At 42.1% G+C, this 25,980-nt stretch overlaps 1 protein-coding gene across 9 annotated transcripts in view; it reads right to left on the bottom strand.

Moving 5' to 3' along the window:
* Positions 1 to 25,980, bottom strand: part of celf6 (CUGBP Elav-like family member 6) — a gene marked incomplete at both ends in the record, with an annotated part of 154,621 nt that overhangs the window by 20,562 nt on the left and 108,079 nt on the right. For 5 of the 9 annotated variants that reach the window (XM_080500725.1, XM_080500718.1, XM_080500724.1 and 2 more), the window contains 3 exons: positions 4,392 to 4,471; positions 8,459 to 8,587; positions 19,283 to 19,331. In XM_080500725.1, the coding sequence (XP_080356851.1) occupies positions 4,392 to 4,471; positions 8,459 to 8,587; positions 19,283 to 19,331 (258 nt within the window). The remainder of the gene's footprint in view (positions 1 to 4,391; positions 4,472 to 8,458; positions 8,588 to 19,282; positions 19,332 to 25,980) is intronic. The other 4 variants (XM_080500720.1, XM_080500722.1, XM_080500723.1 and 1 more) reach the window with 1 other exon arrangement.

Here is a 25,980-nt window from a genome sequence, read left to right as displayed (position 1 = left end):
ACAGATGCTGTAAAGGGAACATTAAGGGGGAAAGAGAGACAGAGTGAGAGACAACTCTTTGTTCAAGGTTCATCCAGACCTCACAGCTGGCAGCAGGCAGTGAGCAGAGCGGCCCACTCTCTGAATCCTGCCTCCTGTTAGTCTGTTGTTGACGACATGTGGCAGTGATATTATCCAAATTAACTGCATTCCCCATCGGTACCGAAGCCTTGGTTGGATACTAATGGCCACCTTGCCTATTAATTTGAGAGGAAGTTGGATTTGGGCAGAGGAGGATAACAGGTGCAGGGATAGAGGGAGAGAGATATGGATAATATAGATTATTAATGAACTTTTGGATGTCTCTTGATCTGCCTCTGGTCTGTTTGGGGCTCCATATGCTGCCTTGGACAGTTCATCTGCAGTAGACCTCAGGTGGCACCATGGCCCAACCTAATGCAACTGTGCCCGGATGACAGGACAGGATGACATAACCAATACACTCAGTAGCAAGCTTTTCCCCTGCAAGCTTTTCCCCTGCAAGAAAGCAACAAAAAAAACCTAGCCTCACATAAATCAATGATGCAAATCATCTGTATGTAAACATATTCTATTGATTGAGTCAACAAGATATTTTGAGGAGGAGATAAATATCCTGATTCTAATCACATTTTTTTAAGAGGCCTGTCATAATTGTGCATGATCAGTCTGTAATGTGGTTATTCCTTGGCTCATGGCCCAGTGCTTATTAAATCTTGACCATTGGTCTCTGCAAACCCCCCCCAAAAAAGTTTAGTACATCAGCCACACACAAACTTAAACCAACTCCACCTCTTATTTCTCGTCCTCACTACTTCAATGTAATGCAAAATGAGGCGGCATCAAAAAGATGTATAAATTACATCTGGCTTCCAGGACACTATCTGGCTGCCAGGAAGCATCCGTAAATATTTATTGCGGAACATCAGTGAAGTGTGTGAAGGTGCGGATGTCTGCCAGAAAGAGAGTGTGTTTGTGTGTGTCCAGCTGTGTAGTACACAACGCACACCCTCCCAACAAAAAGAAGCTGGCAGGGGAAGACTTTGTAATTCATCATTTCTTATACTTAAGTGTTTATGGTGGCCTTGAAGTCCAGGAGAAGTATTTCCGATTCGTAATGATCTGCCCTTTGACAAGAGTTATGAGTTTTGTGGACTCATCCTTCAGCTAAACAAATAAATACAAATAATGCTATTTGTGTATGTGCAACATATCAAATTGGATCAGCACACAATTCCCTACATTCAGAGCCCTCTGCATACTTATGACTAATGTGCTGTATATTTTATGCCTCTTCACATTCAGAGCACATTTAAGTGATATTTGCACAACTCTCTGGCGCTGCATGTGAGGTCTTGTCCTCTCATTATAGCCACATGTCAGCGGATGTGTGATTGTGTGTGAGATGGTCAGTGTGTGTCTGCACCAGAGAGACGAGATCAAGCACGCGCTCGCTCTGCGTCGGCAAGATGAGTCTGATGATCCTTAAGCAATCTGATTCACAACCGTGCCAAGCAGCGGCGTAACAAGTATTGACAGCATAAGATTAGCCCACAACACATCAAGATAAATACCCTCGTCTTCAATAGATGAAACCCGGGCTCAGATGAATGAATGTAGAAAAGCCAAAAGTTAATGGGGTTCTGATGAACTGCAAGTGTCCCATAATATTATAAAAGACTTAATGCTGAAATATCAGGAAGCAGTTAAGGAAGCAAAAGCGGCTTATTAATCTGACCTCATTTTGAAGATCCATCCTAACTCTAGGGTGCTTTTCAGTATTATTGACTTACTTGTTAACCTCCCTTCTAGTCTCTGTAATGAACCTTCCCATGATAAGTGTTTTCAAGTGTTTTAAATGTTTAATATTTTTGAACAAAAAGTGGCCCCGTGACAGGGGCCGAGCTGTCACTGTTCATCATTGGGTGCGATGAGCTGTTTTCAAAGCATTTCTCTCATGTTACTGAAAGAGGCTACGACGAGGATGGAGCCCTGTACCTACCCTCTCCATAATACACACTATTCAGCAGTCTGAGCCTGTGCTTAATCTAATCTCTATTGCACTCTGGTTAGTAGTTTACTTTTTTACAGCTTGCAGTTGTGCTGAAATATAGTCTTTAATTCTCCCCTTGTAAAACGTTTGTTGCAACATCCAGCCTTGTTCTGAGAAGAATTGTGAATCTGAGCTAAGTTTCAAATCAGAATGTTGTTTTTTTGTTTTTTTTCAGATTGTCTCTGGATTTTAATCAGGAGAATAACAAACTGGAAAACATGAAATTGTAAAATAGTGAAAATGTCTCCACGAGTTTCCTTTATGTTTCAATTATAGAACCACATACAATATACGATTCATTTGTTGTATCCACACTTTTTACAATCTGTAAGTAAGAGGTCAAAGCAGACAACTGATGCTGTGAAATTCCCCCATTTTTACACTTAAAATATGTCATAGCTACATTGGCATACATTGCTTTACCTACTGGTCTTTTGTATACCTGTTAAATTAGTTCATTTTTTTTTCTCTCCGTGTGTTTATTGGATTCCATCATGATCATAAAGACCATCATACAATCATGGACTATAATCTGTCCTGAAAAAGTCATGATACAAACTTTTGCAATACTGTCAAGACTTTGTAGGTCATTTTTAAACAGCATACAACTGATAGTCAATTACTTTTAAATTCTGCCACTTCCCATTAATTAATTACCCCAAATAAATGATTCATTCACTCTGTCCTAATGTTAAGGCACTAATTACATTTTTCACTTTTCATTTACTTGGAAATCTATCAAAACCTTTCACTTTTGATGGCGTGCTACTTTCGTCTGAAAATAAAAATAATGAAATGGCATTTTCAAATAATCAGTCATCTATGATTCCATTTGCACTGTGCACTTATAATTAAGGTGGATTTTGTTTCCCTTTTAGTATTATATTCCACATTTCGCCAACATGGTGTGAACAAAGATCAACTGTCTGAATCCACTGGTTGCATATTATCTGAACCACTTACATCATGGACCTTTAGCCCACATCATCAAAGTTGCATCCAGATGCCTTGTGGCAGATTTATATTGGCTTTTTTTTTATTTTTTAAAGTCAGCATAAAATCAATACAGTCCAAGAACCAGAACAATCTGCCTGAACACTTACACTTATCAAACCATTACATCATTACTTAAAGTTAATCTTTAAGTAACATGCACCTTCACGCTCACCACAACACAATGCATTTATTGATCTAATGGCTTATTCTCGATTAAAGTGTGTTTGCATGCGTGCATGTTTCAAGCAAAAAGTAAAATGTACAATTAACTGTGCAAGTGATAAGTGGAATGCACATTTGATATAACTCCCACCCAACCCATAGACACATTGTTTGCCCTACAGATGCAGTTTCTCATTTCTCGCTTTCCACTTGTGCCTCTCTCTTAATTCCAGTATATATACAGTAAGTAAAATTAGTAATCCCTACTGAGGATACAGTCAAGGATTCGTGTGCAATGCAAGGTAATCATATCTTTATGAGGATGCGAATGTAAACACTCTCTGTCTGCGGAAAAAGTAGCTTGAATAGTAGCAGAAGGAAATGGATATTGAGTGAAAAGATAGAGATAGAGAGTATGCAGCTGTACACTTCAAGGCGGCGCTTGCTGACTCTGGAAGTCATTGGTGTGTGATAGCACATTGCGAGAATGTGTGTGAGCCTGAGCTGTTGATGTAGTTTGAAAAGAGTTGTGTGTGTGTGTGTGTGTGTGTGTGTGTGTGTGTGTGTGTGTGTGTGTGTGTGTGTGTGTGTGTGTGTGTGTGTGTGTGTGTGTGTGTGTGTGTGTGTGTGTGTGTGTGTGTGTGTGTGTGTGTGTGTGTGTGAGACGATGAGGAACATTGGGTGAAAGATCACACACACACGCACACACGCACACGCACGGTAGGTAGAGTCTGGTGCATGTTTTTTCGTCCTGAAAAGATTGTTTCCTGAGACATAAAAAAAAGAAGACAAAGACACTCACTACTGAGCGTCTTTTATTTCAAAAAGAAGCAATCCCACCTGCAGTGGGAGTATGCATGGCAAAAAGAAACTCTGAAAGAAGACGTGGTCAATGTCTGTCTTGGCAGCATGGAAAGACTGAGAAAGTCTAGTATTTGTTGGAAACTTCAGACTGGTCTCAGTCAGTTTAAAAAGAACACAAAACAAACAAACTGAGAATGCATTTGAAGCAGTTGGTATAAAACGACATATACGTTTCATTATTTCTTGAGAGATTTCACCCAAATTGGCCATATCATAAACAATCATTTGTCTGTACCCTTAATAAAGAAAACACTACTAATTATATTTATATGATGAAGAAATGTGTTCCACTACTTACGGGCATAGTCTGTCCACCATGCAAGCTGTTAATGGCGGCCTGCGCTTCTGCGTGGCTGGAGAACTTGACAAAGGCACAGCCTGTGTACACAAAAAGGGAAAACAATAGATGAGAAAAGCACAACATCAGTGCAACGGCCTTGAGTATCCAGGGGAAACACACCATTCGTTACCAATGTTTTCATGTTATCAGGTTTGTAAATATATTCTGCCGTTTGTGTGTCGGGCGCATAACTCTGAATAAATCAGTCTAATTGTCGTGAAGGCTGCTTGGAACATCCTGTCCCCTGCCCATTTCTAATTTGACCCCATCCACTTAGAACATAGAGCCAAGGCATTTACCGTCCCGACTTGTTTGTGATTATTAATCTGTTTAATATTTACACATTGTGATTTGTGTGCAGTCACTCATAAAAGAGATTATGATGACAAAGGCATAGTATTATAATCTGCCTATCTAACCAAATCTTTGCTCGCGTATAATTTCAGATGGTGCAGAGGGAGCGGGGAGAGCAGGGAGGGGGTAGGGAGGGACTTTGCTCAAGGGGCATTCAAATCATCTTAAAACTGTTGTGTGGTTGATGCACAAATGGAAAAGTCAACTTTAGAAGTTGGCCGGAATTCAAGGGAACAGGCAATGGTCACAGTACTGCGGAGCCTCATTACATTAACAATTCAAATGATATTAAAAATTATTTCAGTTGATAGTAATGCACGATATGGCGTGGAAGCGGACATATCGTGACCACATGATTAAACACTGTATCAGTATATGGAGGTAAGAACAGGCCCTAAACTAATATGACATAAAGAGAAAGCTAGTGACCTGGAATACCGTGGAACTGAAATGTGGTAATTTTCCAAAAGCCATTAAATTAAATAAGAGCTATTTCTCTAAGCTTTATGGTCGTCCTACACTGCACAAGGTATTCTGTTATGTCCTATTCTTATCCGTGCCTTCAGGTAGCTCATGTGTTAAGTCAAGAGATACCTAATTAACAAACCCCTGGATTAATTCTGCCCACTTTTCATTAATCGAATAGCAGCATTGTCTCAGAGCCAGACGGGCTTTTCCTGGATTCAATCCCTGGTTCCTTGTGATGTGCTGACGCCTATTTAAAACAGATACACATATACATGACTAAAGGAGTGATGATTCATTTAAACTTCAGACACTGATAGGTAGACTCGAGAGATACTCTCTGTCTGGCAGCAACCCATTCACTTCCACATCTCAGGAGTCAGCTTTGCTTTCCCAACGAACAAATTAATAATTTCCTGACAAAATCAAAAAGATTGAACTGAGGGACATGCAGCATGTGCGCAATCGATAGAGAACAATTTCCACCTCCACCTGGGGCTTTGCATCTACATTCAAGCCTCATGGCAAATGAAGGCTGTGCGTTTTTTTTCCCTTTTTTTTTTCCTGTACTGTCAAATGTCCTCAAAGCTGCATAGATCTACTGTGGCAAACAGATAAGTCAAAGAAGGCTTTGATTGTGTCACAGCACTCCAGCATCCTTTTACTTCACTTGAACACCCTTCTGGGTAGAGGCAGGCATGGTTTTCATATGTCCAGCTGAAATGCATCACCCCACTGTGCAGCGTTTGACTGCAACCCTGTCTTTGAAGGTACAAACACATTTAACCTTTGTAGCTGAAATAATAAGGGGAGATTTGCTCGTGCAACAGCCTTTTGATTTCGTAAGGTCAGATAACTTGCTGTTGGTGCCCCTAACAAGGCCATTAAATATTAAGCCAGGGTCTGTGTGACCTCCAGCAACTTGTCACAAGCAGAGCGGGCACTCACACAAAATGTGGCACACAATATCAATGACAGAGTCACGTTGAACATACAAGAGGCTCAAATTTCTCAATCAAAAACAGTGAAGTCCATTTGCTGACCTAAAGAAAGAAAAAAAGGGACCCAGAGCACAGCATCTCAAAAGAAGTAGAAGTGCTACATCCTTACACAGCCTTATAAATTATAGTGCACATTTGAGTTTTTGAATTTGATAGCTTCGAATAAGTTGGGGCAAAAGGAAAAAGAGAGATTGTATTGCTTTCAAGCAAGAGGATCTGCAATGCCTTTTGAATTCCCGGGGTAATAATATGTATGCATGAATTCCATCCCTCTGGATGGGTGACATTTATAACACAACTTAATTATAGACCTAAAAGCCATCTCTCTATTATTCCTGACAATTCAGGGCTCTATTCAACTCTGGCAGCAAGTGTTGCACTTTGAAAGTACTTTGAGGAGCAGTGCCATAGAGAGATGGATGTTAAACTTCTCGGCCTTTTTATTGGGTGAAGAGGGGTGCTGAAAAGCTTCTGAGTAGCATAAATTTACATCAACAGGGGACAAAGCCTCTACCATGGAACAGATAGCACTGTCAATTTCAAGGTCTGTCTCATTCAAATTACAGGAACCTCATCCCGAGCGAGGCGACTGGCAAAATAATTTGCCGTAACATCCCGTAATGATTGCGTGGGACTGTTGCACAGTGAGTGATAGGACCAGATACCTATATTCAAGACCTTTGTATGGTTCTTGGCACCCATCGTTAACATTACTCTCCAGGTTTTTTTTTCATTTCAGAACAGTGGAACTTCAAGAAAAGGGAATGATCAAGTCTCTGATAATAGAGACAAATACTAAAAGCAGGGAATGTATGGCGCGTGAACAAAGAGAAAGAAAAATAGTTGAGGTGTGCGGTGCGGGAAGGTGAAAAGGAGCAAAAGTGAAAATGAGGAAAAGAACTAGCTCCTGTCTGACACACCAGTACCCGGCCTTATTTCATTTCATGTGCTGTCAATCAGCTTGAGGCATCTGAGAAGACAGGAAGCGAGGACGCCAGATAGGAAAGGGAGAGACGGCAAAGGAGGAAACAAGCTGGGTAGAAAGAGAGGTAGTGGGCCGGTGGGGCGACACAGAGCAATAGACCCGGGATTAACAGTGAGAGGAACAGATGTAGACACAGATAGGTGTGTGGTTTAGTGTAGCAAGGCTTTCTTTTTGATATACTCGGAAGGCTTTGCAAGATTGCACATTATCAACCCTTCTCCTTTCCCACATATCCCTATCACACATTCAGAAGTTTCATATAGAAGAATAAATCATATTCAATGGAGAGAAAAGAAGGGAGAGGTTCAGAGCAATATCACGGGTATTACGCCCCAAATGTGGCTGCGAGACAGAAAGACCCATCAAAGGATGATTGGGAGGCCTTCCACACTCTAAGAGCAATCCCACCTGCATCGCACATTTCTACAGCAATCTTTAATTTGACCACGCTCTGCTAACCAAATAGCACATAAGCCACTGACAAGAATGCATGAGCCGTTTCTCAATGTGGGAAAATCTGCGGCACGGTGAGTGACGGCAGCGAAACCGTGAACCCGGCTGCTTTATTTACAGTGGGACATTATCGTCCAATGCTGTCTCAAGGGAGGGATGATGGCAATACCAGAAACAAACATGATTACACCCCTCCACTTTGCAGATAACAGGAAGGAGAGGCGGTGGGTGGTATGCGGGGGCTGGAGGGGGTGGCGGGGTTTGGGAGTGGGGTGGGGGTGCAGAAAGATGAGGTGTCATGTGATGTATTTGCTTGATACAAGAAGCAAGACAAGAGATGCTGCAACAATGAAAAGACAACATGGGAAGAAGAATTCTGGGAAGGAAATAAAATAAAAAGAGTAATGAAAAGGTGGAGCGGGAACACAAAAGGTACAGGAAATATATTTAAAAAAAACTGGGTGAGAAAAAGGGAGTGGAAAGGAGGAGGTGTTGGAACACTGACAATAAGGTATGAAAGAAATGAAAGCACAACACATAAGAGGCAGCAAAAAAAGTACAATAGCTGAACAGGGGGATGAGTTATTCAGAAGCGTGAGAGTGGATCATAGACAATGTCAATGAGTGCATGTGGGTGAAGCATGGCTCTATAATTATAAGAGTGCCGAAAGAGAAGACAGAAACAAAACATGTAGGGACAGACAAAGGGACCGGGAGGGTGGGGGGGGGGGGGGGGGGGGGTTAGTGGGAGGTGTGTGGGCTCTGACCCTTACTGGCCCCATCAGGCCCTCGCAGGACGGTGCACTCCTCGATCTGGCCGAAGGTCTCGAACAGACGCCGGACATCGTCCTCGCTCTGCTGCTTTCCGAGCATCCCCACAAACAGCTTCCTGTCTTCTAGATGGGAAAGAGAGAGGAATAGGGAGGAAGGCAGGAAGGGAAGGTGTAAGAGAGGAGAGAACAGAGAAATGCTACAGCTGATGGCATCGTTCTGCAGAGCTGAGAGGAACTTGTGCAGCTCAAACCTCCCCCTTTTATCACCAGTCTGCTGCTGCTGCCGCTGCTGCTGTCGCTGTTGTTATTGTTGTTGATCTCACTGTTGTGTGGCGTGCCACCCCACCCTGATATGAGGGAGATATATTCCTGTTTCCAGTGAGCTATTCAAGTCTGCTGCAGTGATGTTTGATACGGATGATGTTTGCAGCACCACGGGTTTCGGGTAACGGTAGAAAAGGGAGCGAGAATATTTTGCTCAAGTAGACAAACTGTCAGATCGTCTGGTTGCTTAAGTCGCAAAGTTGAAAGAAAACATGGAACAGGGACATGTTATTACATTTTTTTTTGCCTCACCAAAGGCACAGGAATTATAATAAACAAGAGTCAACTCCACGTCCGGTGAGAGCAATGAATAATAATATGTGGAATACTTTTGATGGTCTTTTTGCAGCATAATCTAACTGACCTAAAAACTCAGGAAGTACTGTTTTTTTCGGATTAATTTCCATACATTGTGATGAGCTTCCCTTTTCATTGCCAGCAGTATGCAAAACATTGCACGTTCAAGTTAATGGGAATGTTTTAGGATTAAGACACACTCAAGGGTCATCACATTTAAATAACAAAGCCGAACCAACTTTGTTGGCTTAAAAATAATAGATTATGCCTTGCTCTACGAACTGTTTTTTCATGGATGATTAAGAGTCAAAGTTTTCGTCATTTGTCACTTTTGAGCCACTTCGGGCATGCCTTGTGGGCGGCTGTGGCTCGGCTGGTAGAGCGGATCATCTCTCAACCACAAGGATGCCTGTTTGACCCCTGTCCATATGTTGCAGCGTCCTTGAGCAAGAAACCGAACCCAAAAGCGTTCCCACGAGATGGATTGGGCACCTTCTATAGCAGCCATCGATGTGAATGGATGAAAGTGACTTCAAAATTGAAATGAAAAGTTTTTATATAAGCCACATCCATTTACAAAAAGCTGTGATAAGTAAACCAGTGATTGTGACATTTTGTTGGTGTCTCTAGTTGACTCTTCAATACCTATTTTGCGCTAATATAGCTATGAGTGCTAGCTTTGACTCATGCAAATTTCAGGGCTACATTGAAACTTTGAAGGGGATATCTTGTTACAAGTTGGGAAATGTTCATGCATGAGCGGTAGCGTTAAAGAGAGTAAAACATTTCTCTGTTTTGCATTCCAAATCTTTGAAATATGAAAGGCACTTCTTATCTTACCCAGTCTCTCAACTGATTCTCCCTCCATTATTTTCTTTTTGAGCTGCGGAAGGGGGCACTCACACTCAAAAGCGTGGGCTCCACACCACCAAGTTTTTGCCAGTCAGGAAGCCAGAGTTTTCTAATTAATCTTCCCCGTGCCCTGGCATTAGACAGAGCATTCATCTTCTTTACATCTTTTACATTATGCATCCCTATTCTGCTGTGTTGTGGAATGAAATGGCTACTAGCAAGAACCTATCGCCACGACTGATGGAAAGTGGCAAGAAGAGGAAGAAGAGTTTATTGGAAATGACACTGTTGATCTTCAGTGTGAGTCATTTGACTGGTTGGGAGCGGGGAGGGGCGGAGGGCGAGAGCATCACCTGGGCCTCGACAGATGTGACGCCTCCTGTACCTGCCAGGCCCCATTAGACGCAGCTGTTCTAAAAATAAAGTACCAGGGCTTCCTTCTTTTTCTTTTTTTCTTTTTTTTTTTCAGGGGTGAAAATCAGATCCTGTTCCGTTCCTGTAAAGTTCAAATGAGACACGTGCCTGCTACCCGCTTGGCCACACAAATGAGCCCCTGCATAATCAATAAGGCCACGCTGCCTGGTCTCCACTGCCGGTGTTGTAGCTGTGGTGTCAGTCCGTGTTCGTGTAGCTGGATACCACTGCTCATTACTCTTCTTCCCCTATTGGAGCTTCGAGGTTGAAAGTGAGCTGGAACCCTAAGGACATCCCCGCAACCATTTACATCAGCTCAGAGTGAGCACGGGCAAAAAGGCAGACGTATCGCTGTATATTGGGCATCAGCTGTGAAGCTGTAAAGTCCTCCCTGAACAGGTGGCGGAAAGAAATAAGCCTGACCCTGTCCATGACACCAAAGGTGAAGTGACGCAATGGCCCCGCTCAGACTGCCTGGTGACATTGCTGTGATTGTCCCGTCCATCTTTCAGGTTTTCACTGAGGTGTCGCTGTTAGAACTTAAATGGGCAGAGTGCAGTTTTACAGGCCTCCTGCAGTGTGTTAATGTTTTGGGACAAAAGTCTCATCTCGGTCCTGGCCCAAGGAGATCTAATGGCGGCTTTACAAGGCTAATTAACAAGCCATGAGCGAGGTAATGAACTTTCCAAATGTGCTGGCAAACGCAAAAATAAATTACACCCCAGTGAAGGCATTAAAGGAAGTGTGAGTGTACTTCTGAGCCTTCCTTTGGGAGAGCCACAGTGAGAAAATGAATTTGGAGCTGCTATCTTTTCATTGCCTGACCTAAGAGTGTCTCAGTCGGCCCACTGCATGCCCCGGCCAGTGTATAGATTGCTATTAATTAGTCCACTTTGCACCTGTCTCTAAAGCAGCTCTTATTGGATTTCGCAAGTTCCCACTCATCTCCTATGGCCACTCGCTAGCTTTCAATTGGCATTTTATGATTATGAATAAATATCCTGTAATGTACCCTCTGCACAAGGAGACGATTCCAAGATTCCATGAATCCATGTGAGTCGAATGAGTTATCCATTAAAAGTAGGAAGTGCAGGGGCAAAAAAAAAAAAAAAAGAACACTTCTCTTTTCTCTCTCCAGTCATGTATTTGCATTAAGAGGGGTGAGGACCTTCCTATAGAACTTACTGAGGATTCAGAAATGTGACAAAACTCATCGAGCTGGCTGTTTGACCTCTCGGTACTTATCTCTCATTGAGAGGGGCTCATCTTATCCTTCTGCCAGAGCGCAGCCACACAGCTGGAGAACATTTGAGTTGTACAGCACTTTTGTACTCTACTCTGAAGAGACTTTTGTAATTTGCTCTTTAAACACTTCCGCTATTTTACAATAATATGTGTGCATTTGTGCATGGCAGTTAGCAAGTCTTCATCGCTTAGATTTGATATTCTCTCCTGAATGTCTCATGACATAAATGAGGATTTAGAGCCAGAGTGCCTCATATCATATTGAGCACAATTGGCTATAATTTCTAAAATTACTTTGTAGTATGTATTGTGATAATGACATGCCACCGTCTTGGCATGATTGAGTAATACTGTTCAACAGTGTAAGCTACACTTACCTGTGATTTCTAACAATGCAATTGTGATGTCACAAAACACACAAAACAAGTCCTCTCTCTGGTTCATTTTACACTCACATTGATATGTTTTAACATCAGACCAAACGATGTAAACAAAACTAAACAAATGTAGCTGTGACACACATTCATCAATACAACTTCCACAACAGCACTGCATGCTCTGCTAAAGCAATTCAATTCATGGGTGGATTTTCGTCGTGACGTTTTTTTTTCCAGCAGAGATTTGATGGACAGTTTAGTATGAATGGAATCTAAACAGTGACAAGGAATCCCTCAGTTATATGCATCAGTTACAATAAACTTCAGTTCCTGCGTCAGAGTTGCCTACCACGCTTTGGATGCCTGCTGTTTTTACCATTGCCAGCGTGTATCGAATTCCACCACAGTTTGTTTGCAGAGCACGACTTTTCGAATGTGTTCGGTGAGTTTGTCTGAAATGCACCAGAGTTTCCATGGCAGTTGTTACACTTTCACAAATGGGCTGCATCAAGGCAGCAATCATACCAGGGGTTGTTGCAACTTGAACAAATGCAAACAGTGTGAACACACTCTTGAAGTAGTTTTCACAAAAAATGCTGACATGACTATATTGCCAACTGGAAGACCAGTTTCTGTACAATTTCAACAAAACCAAATTTCTTTATACATGTGGAGCAGAGTCATCTATAAACCAACTGAACAAAAAAACGTGAAATTTGATAAGCAAAACAAATGTATACTTGTGGAAAATCAATCAACTTTTCTTATTTCATATTTTTTATATGATTGTTGTTGTCACAGTTGTACCCCGACATATTTTGATGACATTATTAATCCAAAAATATTGAAAACCGAGACTTTCACAATACATACCCACAAATATCCAAATAACTACAAACAGTACGTTCTGTATGTTTATGCCTATAAACACGTGAGGACAGAAAACAGCGAAGTTTTATTTCAGGCCTCAACCAGTCCTTTCACTCACACTGTCATCTGCTCATCTTGTTTTATTCAATCTTTTTTTTTTTTTATTCCTGGAGTGCTTCATCTCCTGACTGAAGGTGGGAGCAATTGTGTGGAAAATGGTTCCATGTCACAGCCTAGCCATGTCCAGACTGAGGTGGCATGTGGACAGCCCCGTTTTATGAATGCAAATAAAAAAGGAGATCAAGAAAGTTATCAAAACACTACTGACATCTGACAATTGCTTGTCTCAGGAAGCCTTTTCATTTCAGCGCCCGGTATATAAAAAATTAATGGATTTTGCACAGACGCCATATGCTGTCAAGATTGATGGTTCTCTCACTGGAATAAAGTGCTACTTGTGTTGTAGGCTGCAGTATATGCATATAGATTGTGCTTTCCTTTTGCTCTCCTCCTTTTGTCTCTCTATAGCTCTCTGAGTATCTTTCCCTTTACCCTTTATTGTCATCCCTCACCCTTCTCTGTCTCCCCAGGCAGAAAACCAGTTGCTCTGAACTCTTCTTTTCAAAAGTTTCTGCCTTTTGTTTGCCAATAATGGGAATATTCTCTTTAAAGGAATAGTCTCCTGCTCCTCTGTCATGGTAAATATTTCTGTCTTTCTTTTTTTCCTCCTTTTTTAAAAATTTTTTGTTTCTATCGCTTATTTGCCCGCCGGCAGTATAGTCAAGGAAGCTTGGTAGTAGTAAGTGTTGAGAAAGCATGGACAGCTGCAGCCAACGATAAAAGATGCATGCTAGTCCGCTGGGTGCATTTCAAATGCAGAGTAATGTTCCAGGCAGCACAACAAAGAAGTTGTGCTTCTTGTGGACTCATTACAAAAGCCTGATGCTGGTATGCTGCTGCCTGGGAGGCCCACCACTAGACACGCTCACATGTGTAGGCGTACAGTCTGGATGCACAAAGTGTTGGGAACCGCTACTAAATATCGAGTCGGGCTTGGTTTTCAATCATCCGGTGTGTTTCCCTGCTGTGTAGAAGACACAGGAGTCTGTTTAGAGACAAAAGGTGCAATTTACCGAGAGCAACCTTGTCAGATAATAGAAATGTAGAATTTACACAATGTGACAAAGAAAATCCGCAATATATCAAGATTTGACATTGATTCTCTTATTGTGTACATCCTGACCTGAAGAGGTGTTACATAAGTACTAAAATATCCAATTAGAGTATTGATTTTTGTAGACATTTACCAGAAGTACATCATGTTTTAAGTTGCATCAAACATTTTGCAAGATTGCAATGAACAATTGTTCAAGTTGCAACACTATAATGATATAAAGGGAGTTTCCTTCCAGAGAACAATAATGTGGTGCTGAAATAACAGCCAACAAGGTGCATTCTTTGAAAAAATATGCACCAGATCACAAACACAGGTCACAGAATATTGTGTCTCAGCACACAACATCCCAGATCAAAAGCTCTGTTTGCTCTCAAGCCAATATTTTGGTATGAGTTTCAAATTTGTTCAGCTTCTACACTTGATGTATACTTTGGGAATAGGTGGACTTGAGAAAAACAAGAAAAAGACAACTACTGACTTACTGATTTGTAAGTAAGAAAAAATCCAAAACAAACAAAAGTTTTTCATGTAATAGAAACCTATAACTCATTGTGCAGTTGCTTCTGTGCATTAAAAACATTCTTGCAACCCATGGGGATCATCGTTAAGAGAGAATGTACAGACAGTCTGTGATTTTGCCTTTATTGATTTGTTTTTTGTTGTTTTCTTTTCAGCTGAGTATCCTTTGTATCTATATTAATGTTGTTGGTATGAATAGTGGGTGCAAAGTTCAGGATAACGTTTGATACTCAACAGCTTGCTTTGGAAAGCCACTATGAATCTTACACAGTTATGATCAGCTGATTGAGCCAAAGGCTTAGATTTTTTTTTTCAGTTGTTGGTGGTATGAAGCTTGTTTGCAAAGCAAAAAGCAGAATTAGTTTTTTAATAAAATGTATATTTAGATGTCTTCATCTTTATATATGTTTGAAGTGAAGCCCTGAAATCCTGCATCACAGAAATCATTTTCAATCATTTCTGATGTCTTCTGTACAAAAAATGAAGATTTAAGATGATACATCTTTGCATATTTATCGATTATTTATATTTTAGTGAGAGTCTGTGTCATTTTAAAAATATCCCACCAGGTAATTTAACTTTCTTTAATGGAAAAACCATTTTGGACACAAGTTATTATTCATAGCAGATTTTTACATAATCTTTGAACATGCCCGGAGGGCATCTTTACTAAATCACTGTCAGTGCATTCACTTGGAGTGCAGGGTAAGGCAATGTTTTTAGTCCCCACAAGGCTTTTTTCTCTTTTGCCTCACACCTTCATGGGATTGAAGTGCCCATCTAATGCTTCAAACCGGTGTTTAGTTCCTATTCAAATAACAGAAGTAATTAGACTCCATCCCAAAGAAAATAATGCTCAACCACACACTAAACCTTTCGGCTGCTCGTCCCTAGCTGATGTATGCAAGTGGATTATCCAGTATAGTGAGGTGGTAAATGGAATAATCAGAGGAGAACAAACACTCAAATTGTCAGTGTATCAGGCATGATGAGAGGATACAAGCTTTGTGTTTGTAAATGTATTACTCTTACCACGAGAGCTGTCACATCCATTTTCATAGCAGAGTGGGAGGGGGAGCTTTAAACCTGCTGGCATGCCTGCTCAGAAACCAACACAAGACCAGACTTGTGCCACTCAAGAAAAATGTTGGTTTTGGACCACAAAGTGTTTCATTTTCCTGCCTTACATATTTTCTTAATGATTTCAACCCAATTATGAAATAAAGTGAAAAAATACGACGACAATCTCAAATCAATACCCAGCAATGGCCACTGTTGAAATTCTTTTGAGTGTCCAAGAGTCCCCATGTCTCTATGTGTATCGACATATTTCTCACGCCACACACACATATATCAAGCACCATCGGGATCCTCTTGACTTTTCAGAGTTTTCCACGATCGTGTCCGGAGGCACAGAGGGATCTTTTGGCTTAATTTGCATGTAAAGTGGAGCGCGCTCCTCTGTGGGCGTGAGGTGCCTCCAGACAGACCCTCCCCCGTGGCTTGCCAGACTGAGCCAGCCAGCAGCCCTCACTCTTCACTACCTGCTGGTGTGGGGCATGACAGCACAGTGCGCAACATCTTAAGGTCCTGTCAATCTCTCCGCTGCCCGACTGAGGTCAGTCTTCTGAAGAGCAGCAGGTTGGCAAGGACAAACACGACCCATTCACAAAGACTCCTCTCAGCCAGACAGACAAAAGGCATGGACAAGATATTAAAAAGGCTCACACTGGGCTCCTGAGTATCAAATACGAGGACTGCAATGCTCCTGGCACTATATAAGTATCCAATAAAACAAAAGTGTGTGGAGCTAATAAACAAGTAGGGTAAAGAAGACTGTGTAGACAAATGCACTGTGAGTGGCACATTGTGAAAAAGTCGATGTTGATGGAGGTTGCCGGGCATTTCGGGAGAGTGTTGAAACCATCTTATCAGAGTTAATAAAAGGAGAGGGTGTTGCTGGCTGACCCGTCATCTTTCTTCTCATCAGTGTGGTCTCCTGTCTCACAGCAATGGCTAGAGGAGTGGGACCTAGCTCCAAGATTGTGTTTAGATAATGGCCATCTCCAATCATAGATAATCTGGCCCCATCTTTTCTTCACAGACACAGCGGCAGACAAGGTCAGGGGGAAAAAGATTCCTGGCGAGGCGAGGCAGAGATAGGGATGGGGCGGCTCTGAGATGATTTACTGCTGAGATTCACTCAGCTGCCTCCATCACCCTCCGTTAACTTTCTCATCCTGTCGTCTCTTCCCCTCTCACTCTTTTTGTCTTCCATCTCTCACTCCCTTGCATTCCTCCATGGGCCTTGTACTGAACCCCCACTTCTCTGTGTATCACTTGCTTTATCTCCCCCTTTACACTGTCATACCAGTAAAACAGAGAGCGATGGAGTAAAAGGAGGCAAGTCAGAAAGGAGCGAGAAAGTGTACTTCTACTAATTCTTCTAGGTTTTTTTTTGTTGAAGCACATTACTTAAATATACAAGTGGCTCTTTTTCTTGTGGTTGTAAAGATATATGCATCAACAGTTTTGGGATCTCTGAGGTAAAAGCCTAGACTGGTGGGCAGATGTTTTCTACAAATGTTCACAAAATATATGTTGAATTTGTTGATAAAAGGTCATTTGACTCATTGGTCAGGAGTAAATTCAAAAGCTCTGAAGCTTCCCTTCTTGCCATTATTTCTTCTTGGAAATCCAAGCAAAGAAATAAAGTGAAGCATAAGCCATTGTAATCGACAGCCAGCAAAACCACTCCGAGTGGCAGCAATGTGTGGCGCTGGGTCCCTCTGTCCCCCAGTCATTTTCTGAGCGCTGGTTTTGCTTCTGCTCCTGATACTCCCATATCCCCAGAGAAAGGAATTATCTCTGGGACACGGTGAACAATAGAGGGGCTACCAGGGTCTCCAAATGGAGTAACAGGCCCTAATGCCTACACATGCATGTAAGCAAGATCCCTGTGCACGTTCCACATGACAGATAATTGCTGATGTCTTGGTAGTGATAAATGTGAATCCGTTTCAGAAGTGCAAATGTCTTGGTTCAGCCCTGGGTTTGACAGCCGAGGGGTCCCACTGGGAATGGTGTACCTGACTGGCTCTGAGCCCACCACAAATGAATCCTTTGCTACTTTCTCTCCTTCAGTCAGTCCTGGCTAGGCTGTCTATTTTCCTTTAACCACAAGCCTTCATAGTAAATCTCATTTCATTGTCAGCAGCGACTGTGGTTTACTTCCCTGGCCTGTCTGCTGACTTCCTGTTGCCATTAACGCTCAATATCTCTGTTGGGGCCTGTCTGCTTGGTCTTATTTCATTCTGTGTGCTCTGTCCTATCCTGTCGCCCTATATGGAAAGTTCATCTGACAGGCTCGCATGGGCTGTGCCAGCCTAAGAGCCCTCTGTATTTCATCCACACTGCCTGTTCATCTCCCTTCTCTTTCTGCTGAAAAAGGGGTAGTAATTGATATTGGGACCCATCCATCCTCCCCTCTTAAGCCCAGAGATCCAATTTATCTTGGTGAGAATGCCGATTGGCTCCCTCCCAGGCCTTGTCGGTCAGACTTTGCCTGTTTTTAGATGGCTGTTAATTAAAGTGCCGCCATGACAAAAATAAGATCTACACGGGGGTGTGTGTGGCAATAGAAATGGGCCATCTGATTCACACTTGACCACATAAATCTGCAAAGTGGCTCGGTGTAATCTGACCTAGGCAGTCAAAATCACCACTCCCAATTGAAAACATGGGGCTGACACAGACCTGTCCTATTAGATCCAATTCAGCCCATGTAAATCTTTAACTGGCTTAATCTGCATTAATCTCGGTGATGTTTAGTCACAAATTGCCTCAGAATGATGTAGTCAATCACCAAGCAAGTCGGACAGGAGATGGAAGGAGGTAGCCATGCACAAGAATCAGCACAACAGCAAAGCAGATTTGAATATTTTAATGTCATGCCTAAACAGATGGGTTTATTTTTAAAAATAGAATACATGTTCAACGTGTTCACTGGAGTCTCTTGTCACACAGTGAATCACAACCAAAGCTGACTCAGTTCCCTCTCAGATGGTTTGTGTCTGAGTCATCTTGTGACATTACTATTTGGAAAACACATGACTAGAAAAGCAGGGACGTGACAGGTAGTAGACAGGTCGGTGAATGGGACCATACAAATAATGTACCATGAAGAAGCAGGTTTAATGAATTGCTTTCAGGGGAAAAAGAAAACTGAAGAGTTCCAAACTTCTAAAATGAGGATCAAATTGTTGGGGTCACTCCAAGCAGCACTTCTGATCGGCCTCTCTAGTTTCTGTGCCTGTGTTCCAGTGTGTGTCTGGGGTGTTTCCCCTCCACTCCACACATACTTTACTATCACTGTTTGGAGATTGTGGGCTGGAGATCCTCCACTCTCCATCGTTTTACCTCCCTTCTTCTTTTTCCTCCGCGTTCCTCACTCTCGTCTTTGAACTGCTCCAGGTGACTGTGAACCTGAGACAGCCCCTCTGCCGGCACAGATGGGAAGTCAATAGAAGCAAGTGACCTATATTACAGGCTACTCTGCTAACTCCCAGTGTGTCTCAAGTGAGAGCAGAATATTAAGGATTGTGTGAGTGCTGTTCCAGTGTATTTGTGTGTATGTGTGTTTGCATCAGTGTGTTTTGTTTTTTTGGGGGGAGGGGAGGGGGGATGGGGCAAGGAGTGGGAGGGGGGGGGGGGTGCAACAGAGACCAGGAGAAGGTTAATTACCTCCTCGTCCTTCGCTGTCGGCTGGCTTCACCTGGATGGGCCGGTTCATCTGGAGAGAGAGGGAGAAAGAGAAAGTGGAGGGAAATCCCAGGTTAGCTTGAAACAAAAACAGCGACAGAAACGATAAGTGAGTTGCTTAGAGAAAACAGGAAATGTGGCAATGCTCCCAGTGTTAATGTCAAAGTTTGCCTTCTCTGTGAGCTAAACACAAGACTCAAACAGTTGCAGTGGCGTATGAAGAGATAAATATGTGCAGTACTCCATGCCCGCGTGTTTAATTAATCCAGGGCACTGCCTCGAGAGATGCCTGAATTCCCCTCACAGTTCAGCAGAATTAGCACTTTTCAATGACGGAGTCACACTGGGTGTCAGATGGCACTTGGAGATTAATGCCATTACATCAGCCACTCCCAGCCCCATCGGGAGAGGCCCTCACTGGCTGGCCCTTGCTCTTCCTGTCCCTTCCTGGCACCAGACTCCCAGTCACCAGCTATATCCTGCTCATCCCTGACCCTCAGCAATCCCTCTTACTCTGCCGTCATCCCCCCCCCCTCACCTCTCCATCTACAATCGCTTTTGCAAATTACAACCACTATGCTCTGGTCTGGTAAGCCAGCTGCACCATGCCAATCCACCTTCTTCTGTTTGAAAAGGTTTTGAGAGTGTAAACATTGTATTGATGAAACTATTTTCTGAAAGGTTTACAATAGGAAATGGATGAACAACCTTTGTGCATCCATTTTTTAAGTGATGTGAACACAAAATCGTTCAAAGCTCACAATTGAAACAAAAAAAAAAATCCTTGTAAAGTCTGTGCCATGAATAAAGAAATTCCCAGTTTCTGTTTCTGCAGAGTCTGAATGCAAAATCACTCAATATTGTGTTGAAACTTGAATAACATTTCCCTCTGTGAAAGGGAGGGTTTTCAGAGTCACCCATGGAGACCCCCTTTCTTATTGAGGCTACCCACGCTCTACATATTTGGCATTATGTTTTATATTTGGTGTTGCTTTTTTGTAAATACTTCACTTGGCAGCGCGCCTATCTTTCTAACTAGGCCATGTGGACACGTCCAACATGTGAATGCCAGTGAATGGCACACAGCACTGCCCACTCAGATCAGTCGGTGAGGGCAGCACAGTGGGTGTTTGGGCCTCTGGCAACACAGCGCTTGACAGCACTTGACATGAGCTCAGACCACAGCTAAAAATAGACCGAAGGACTGTGTACATGTATTGACAAGTGCATACATGGTGACACCCGAGGGACATCATGTCGTCTCCGAGCAATATGCTGAACGCAGCTCGGCACGATTAGATTAAAGCAAGTCTATGTGGCGACACGGTAAACAAATGTCCACATGGAAAAAAAAGACTGACAGCTGAAAAAGGAAGTACCACAAGTTATGCATAACTAAATAGCTCATCCATGCACATCTTGTATATTGATCACTCATACAAGGGTCATATTTTGTGTTTTTGTCAAGCATTTTTGTTCAACGCATCGGTAATGAAAGACTAACAACTATTGATACCTTCAGTAAAGGTTGCAGGTCAAATGAGCGCTACCCTGTTTATGACAAGTGTTTTTAGAGTATAGCACATCTTTCTTGTAATCTTAATGAACTGTTAAAATTTCTATGCTGTATTTCTTACACTGACTCACAGGCAATTCAGTAAGAAAATAAAGTATGTCCTTTTTGAGATTCCATGTAATATATTTTGTTGTAAAGCTGAAATCACTAGTATTTCCAAGAAGTTTTGGATTTGTGCAGTAGCTGTGCTCTTTGATACTTGTATGTTTTATTCAGTAAAATAACCTCTGTTGTTGTGCACCACATCATGATTTTGATTCCTGAAAACTATTCTCATTTTTTAAAACGTTCAGATAGATGATGAACTTGCAGTGTCCCACTGATTTGCCTTGCCTTTGCTTTAGGTTGGCCAGGGTAGGCTCCAAACTCCTGCAACTTTAAGAACAAGTTGATGTAGAAGATAAATGGATGGATGGATGGGCTACCATCACACTACATGCTCGTCTCATGAGTTTACCACCACAAAGTCTTAGACAAGATTTTTCTTGGCAGAAAGTCAGATTACTTTAAGTTTTAAGAACCTGAGTATAACACAAAAATACTGTAATGTTAAAGCCTGAGAGTTCAGGAAAGCCAGAGCCGAGTTCAAGCAGCCTATTGACGTTTTCGGTCCTTTCCCAGTGGCACTTCATTAGCATCATTTTGTGAAGCACTGAATCAGAAACAGTTTTATGGTATTTCAACTGTGCTGGCTGACATCAGTCCGTATTATACTTAGCTTGTTTACAAGTCGTTCTTAGCTACATTTCAGTGATGGGGAAGCACTGGTGTATAAGAGCCTGCTGTAGAGAGAATTAAGGTCAGTTGAAGTATTGTGAGTACTAAGTGAAAGTGTGTTGTGAGAGCTTATCATGAGTGTTTGTGTGTCAGTGTGTGTGTGTGTGTCTCGATCGCAGCTCAGGTTGGAGGCAGAATTGGTCTCACATAAGAGGTTTAAGGTACCCTGAAGTCCCAAGATCCCTGTCCAGTGATCAGTCAGCTTCGAGGTCTTAAACGGCAGTGACTGGTCAGGAGGCTTCATTAGTAGCCCCCGAGCCACTGCTGCAACAAGAGTCATTAAACAACCCAAAAGTACACTTGGGGTTGCTAGGCAACCAAGTGGAGGTGGCCAGCAGGCAGGCACCGCAAGCTGGCTGTTGGTCTGCAGGCTGAAAGCCAACCATTTGGCATTCCTTTCTTTTTTCCTTTCTTTTTTTTTTTTTTACTTGGTCCAAAGAGGTCATAGTGAGAGAGGAAGGGGGGGAAAAAAGAATTCTCAACTCCCACCTTCCAGCATGTCCCACTTTCATGTCCCCTTTTAGTGACTGTGACAATGAGTTTTCAGAGCGAGTCTGCTGCAACTTCTGCTCCAGCTTCCTGCCAAATTGTGGAGTTCAGCTCAATGCCAAACTGTGGGGATGTGAGTAGTGCTCACATGCATATGGGTGGAGTTAAGATGCCTGTTTCTCTGAGCTACTCTATACTGTCCTTTACATATATTTTTGTCCCACTTAAGCAGCCAGTGGGAATGTCTCGAGCAGATGAGCTTACTGAACAAAAATCTTTAACTATTAACTCTCTCTCTCTCTCTCTCTCTCTCTCTCTCTCTCTCTCTCTCTCTCTCTCTCTCTCTCTCTCTCTCTCTCTCTCTCTCTCTCTCTCTCTCTCTCTCTCTCTCTCTCTCTCTCTCTCTCTCTCTCTCTCTCTCTCATACTGTGACACACACACACAGAAGCACAAAAAGTCTGGGGGCTCAATAACAGCAGGTGGCTTAGGTGACATTTTAATCCCTTATTACTGAGTGCAGGATTAGCCAACAGATCAAGGCAGAGTTAATTATATGAATTCATCAGAGGCTGGGCGAAGAGGCTGCCTGCCTCCCCCTTGGGCCAGGACCTAGTCCCCCACCAGCACCTCACTACCAACAATTTGCGCACACGAGTGCATGCACATGCACAACGCTGAAGATGACAAGTGATGTTCGAGGAGCCAGTTGGTGCCTGATGAGCATTGCATTGGCTTTAAGCTAAGCGAACACATACAGTGGAGTCCCCACAGATACTGTAAGACAAATGACAGACGCTGCCTTCCCATCGGGCTCGGCGAAATGAACTGCATAGACATCGGAGAGTAGGACTACAGACTTTTTCATTCCGCAGATGTGTGGCTGCCGAGGCTGAAAGGAGTTCAACCACCCTCTGTCTTGCTTTATCTTTGTCTCTCTCTGCCCCTTTGGCCTCCAAAACCAATATGCTTCCCACCACAGCCCCTTAATGGGTTGATCAATGCTGACAAATAGGCAGCTCATGCTGTCTTGCCGGGGAACTCACGGCTCTGTGCCTGTGTGCTGCCGCACTTAGAGAGGCCATCTCTCTTTCTCCTCATCTCTCCCTTTCTCTGTCTTTCTCTTTCTTTCACTTTTTCCCCCTCTCCATACTTCTTCCTCCTTCATGCTCTATTTCCTTTATGTCCATACATTCATTTTTTTTCTTTGTTCTAATCTCCAGGGGTAAATCTATATTTTTCATTCTGTTATGATGAATAAAAGTCAGCTTGAGTCACAGAGGGGTGGGGAGCCAACAGTGTGGAAGAAAGGAACTTGCTAACATTTTGCAGTAAAGGAGTGCAAGCACGTTACAGAGTGTGTTTGTGGGTGCACATGATTTTTTTTTTTTTTTGCTCATCCGTCCTTGACTGGGGTGTCTGATTGATAGCAGTGCTGTGGAGAAAAAGACGGACAAGGACACCCCTGGCCTTTGACCGTGTTTGACCAAGCTTTGTGAATACCACTGCTCACAAACCAAGAAAAGAGAAATGCTTTCCACCAGCCACTCCACACAGAGAAAAGTGCTCTCTCAGACCCACACCGTCACCAGTCGCTTTAACTTTATCACTCGAGCACGATCAAACATGAGGAGGAACTATTTTCCAAACCGAAGTTAAACTGGACATAATGCATCACACATGTTCGCAAAAACTGACATTTAAAATTGGAATCAATTAATCTCAGTTGTTACCTGTGATTTAATAAATTAATTGATTGTTAATGTATGTGTATGGGTAAGCATCTCACTCAGTAAAGATTTTCTGAAATTAATTCAGTCATAATTTGAGTACTACATTTCTTTGTGAAGTATACCTGTGACCATTTAAAACAATAAAGATTGACTGAGGCCCTATTTTGTTTTTGTTTCAGAAAGGTTTCATTTACATTTATATGACAAACTTTTGAACATTTTTACATGGAAACAATGAAGTGTTTATGAAGGGCCACAATTGGGTGATGTTGTTTATTTTGTAATGAACCGAGACACACATGCGTACAGAGAACAGTACGCTATAAACATTAACATTTGCAGTACACAGACATCTGCATGGACAGACGATGAAGTTAGTTTGGTATTACGGTGACTCTCGATTATAAAACTACCAAATCTCAGAGAAAAATGGACTGGGAGTAATGACACTCTGAAAAGCACTATTGTTGTTATTGCTGATCTACTCGTGTGTGGATGTGCAGAACAACTATTTACTGCACCCACGTTAGCAGCATTTCCTTCCATCTCTATAGAGATGCAATGATTCGAAAAGTTCCACCTTGGAAGCAATTTTTTCACAAGATTTCATTTTCAGTGGCTCTGAGCACTGTCGTCGTGTAAACAAACTTCCAAAACACAACCAATGTTCTGCATTTTCACTTGAAAATGTTGCCATGGAAACAGGGCTTAAAACTGAGAAGATCTAAATGAATCCATCGAACCATTCACCCATGTTCTGTACAGCTTCATCCAATTCAGGGTCATGTGGCCCTGGTGCCAATCCCAGTGAAGCAAATCAAAACTGTTGTTTAACAAGGCAGCACTGGGAAATTAGCCCCTCCATGTTAAACCCGGTAATACCAACACATTTACAACTATCAGCAGCAGTATTGCATCATCCATGAGAGAGGATCCGGGCACACCTGCTATTCTTTGTTCTTCACTGAGCATCTACACTTGACAGTCATGTTGGGTGAATTGTGATATTAATAGGAGGGTGTGGTGATGAATCATTAGCTTCTCAGCCAGTCACATTACTCATCTCATAACTTTTAAACAGCTGTGCCAATCACAGCGGCACATGAGTAATGTGGTCCACCAAATGGAAGAAAGTTTTCAGGCTCAGGAGGAACACATTTATTTAACAGGAGGTGCACAGGCGCCACTTGAGCTTGTCTCCCGCACTGTGGCTGCGAAACACAAAATGATGACTTTCCTATTCCGTTTGTTTAACATGCATGGAGTTACTGGATGTTTGGTCAGTTACTTTCATTTGTAATAAAGTATGGTTTTATTGGGACTGAGACACTGATGCCTTTTATAACCATATGGGCAGCACACATTGATGATTCGTTAAAACTAGTCAAATAATCTGAAAGTGCCACATTTACATTCTGACTGGTTTAGATTGTTTGATTTGGAAAATTTCAAAAGTTCGACTCAACCAGTTTGAGCTCCATGTAAATGCTCTGACAGTCACTACTGCCAAGAGTATGCATTTGTTTATTGTCCTGTTGGAGGCCTGTATAAACAAACAATTTCCACCCAATTTTTGTTTACATGACTTTTGAAAGTGGAAATGTTTTCTTCTCTCAAACAAATGATTTCTGATTTTTAACAGCAACAATTACCCCTGTGGTTTGGGGACTTCACTCTTTTTCTTTCTTTTTTATTAAACCACATCATGTATTATTGACTGCAATTTCACCTGTATTTGAAAATAGAAAAAAAAAAAAACAGTACCTGTTGACCTGTTAAAATTGAGGGCACCGCTGCCTGCAGTGATTATCCCATTATAAACCATTGTTTTTGGAGGTTTGTGAGAACCTTCTTTTTGCCATAAAGGAGCTCTTCAATATATTAGAAACATTAAACCTTCACCAATAACATGTTTTTTTTTCTCATTAAACATAGATGTTTTCAGTTAATCCAAAGATACAGTTCAGTATATGAGTGAAATGTCATAGATAAATACACTAAAAAAAGAAAATAAAACCCAGTTAATTAACCTTATTGCATCAGGCTATTGTTGAAAAGTTTACTTGACAAAAACCTCTGATTTTGGTTAATCACAGTTGCAAAGCTAT

This window comes from Blennius ocellaris (assembly GCF_963422515.1).
Source record: "Blennius ocellaris genome assembly, chromosome: 1".
Taxonomy (NCBI): Eukaryota; Metazoa; Chordata; class Actinopteri; order Blenniiformes; family Blenniidae; genus Blennius; species Blennius ocellaris.
The sequence above is the reverse complement of the archived record's forward strand: the minus strand, read 5'-3'. Positions and strand labels throughout refer to the sequence as shown.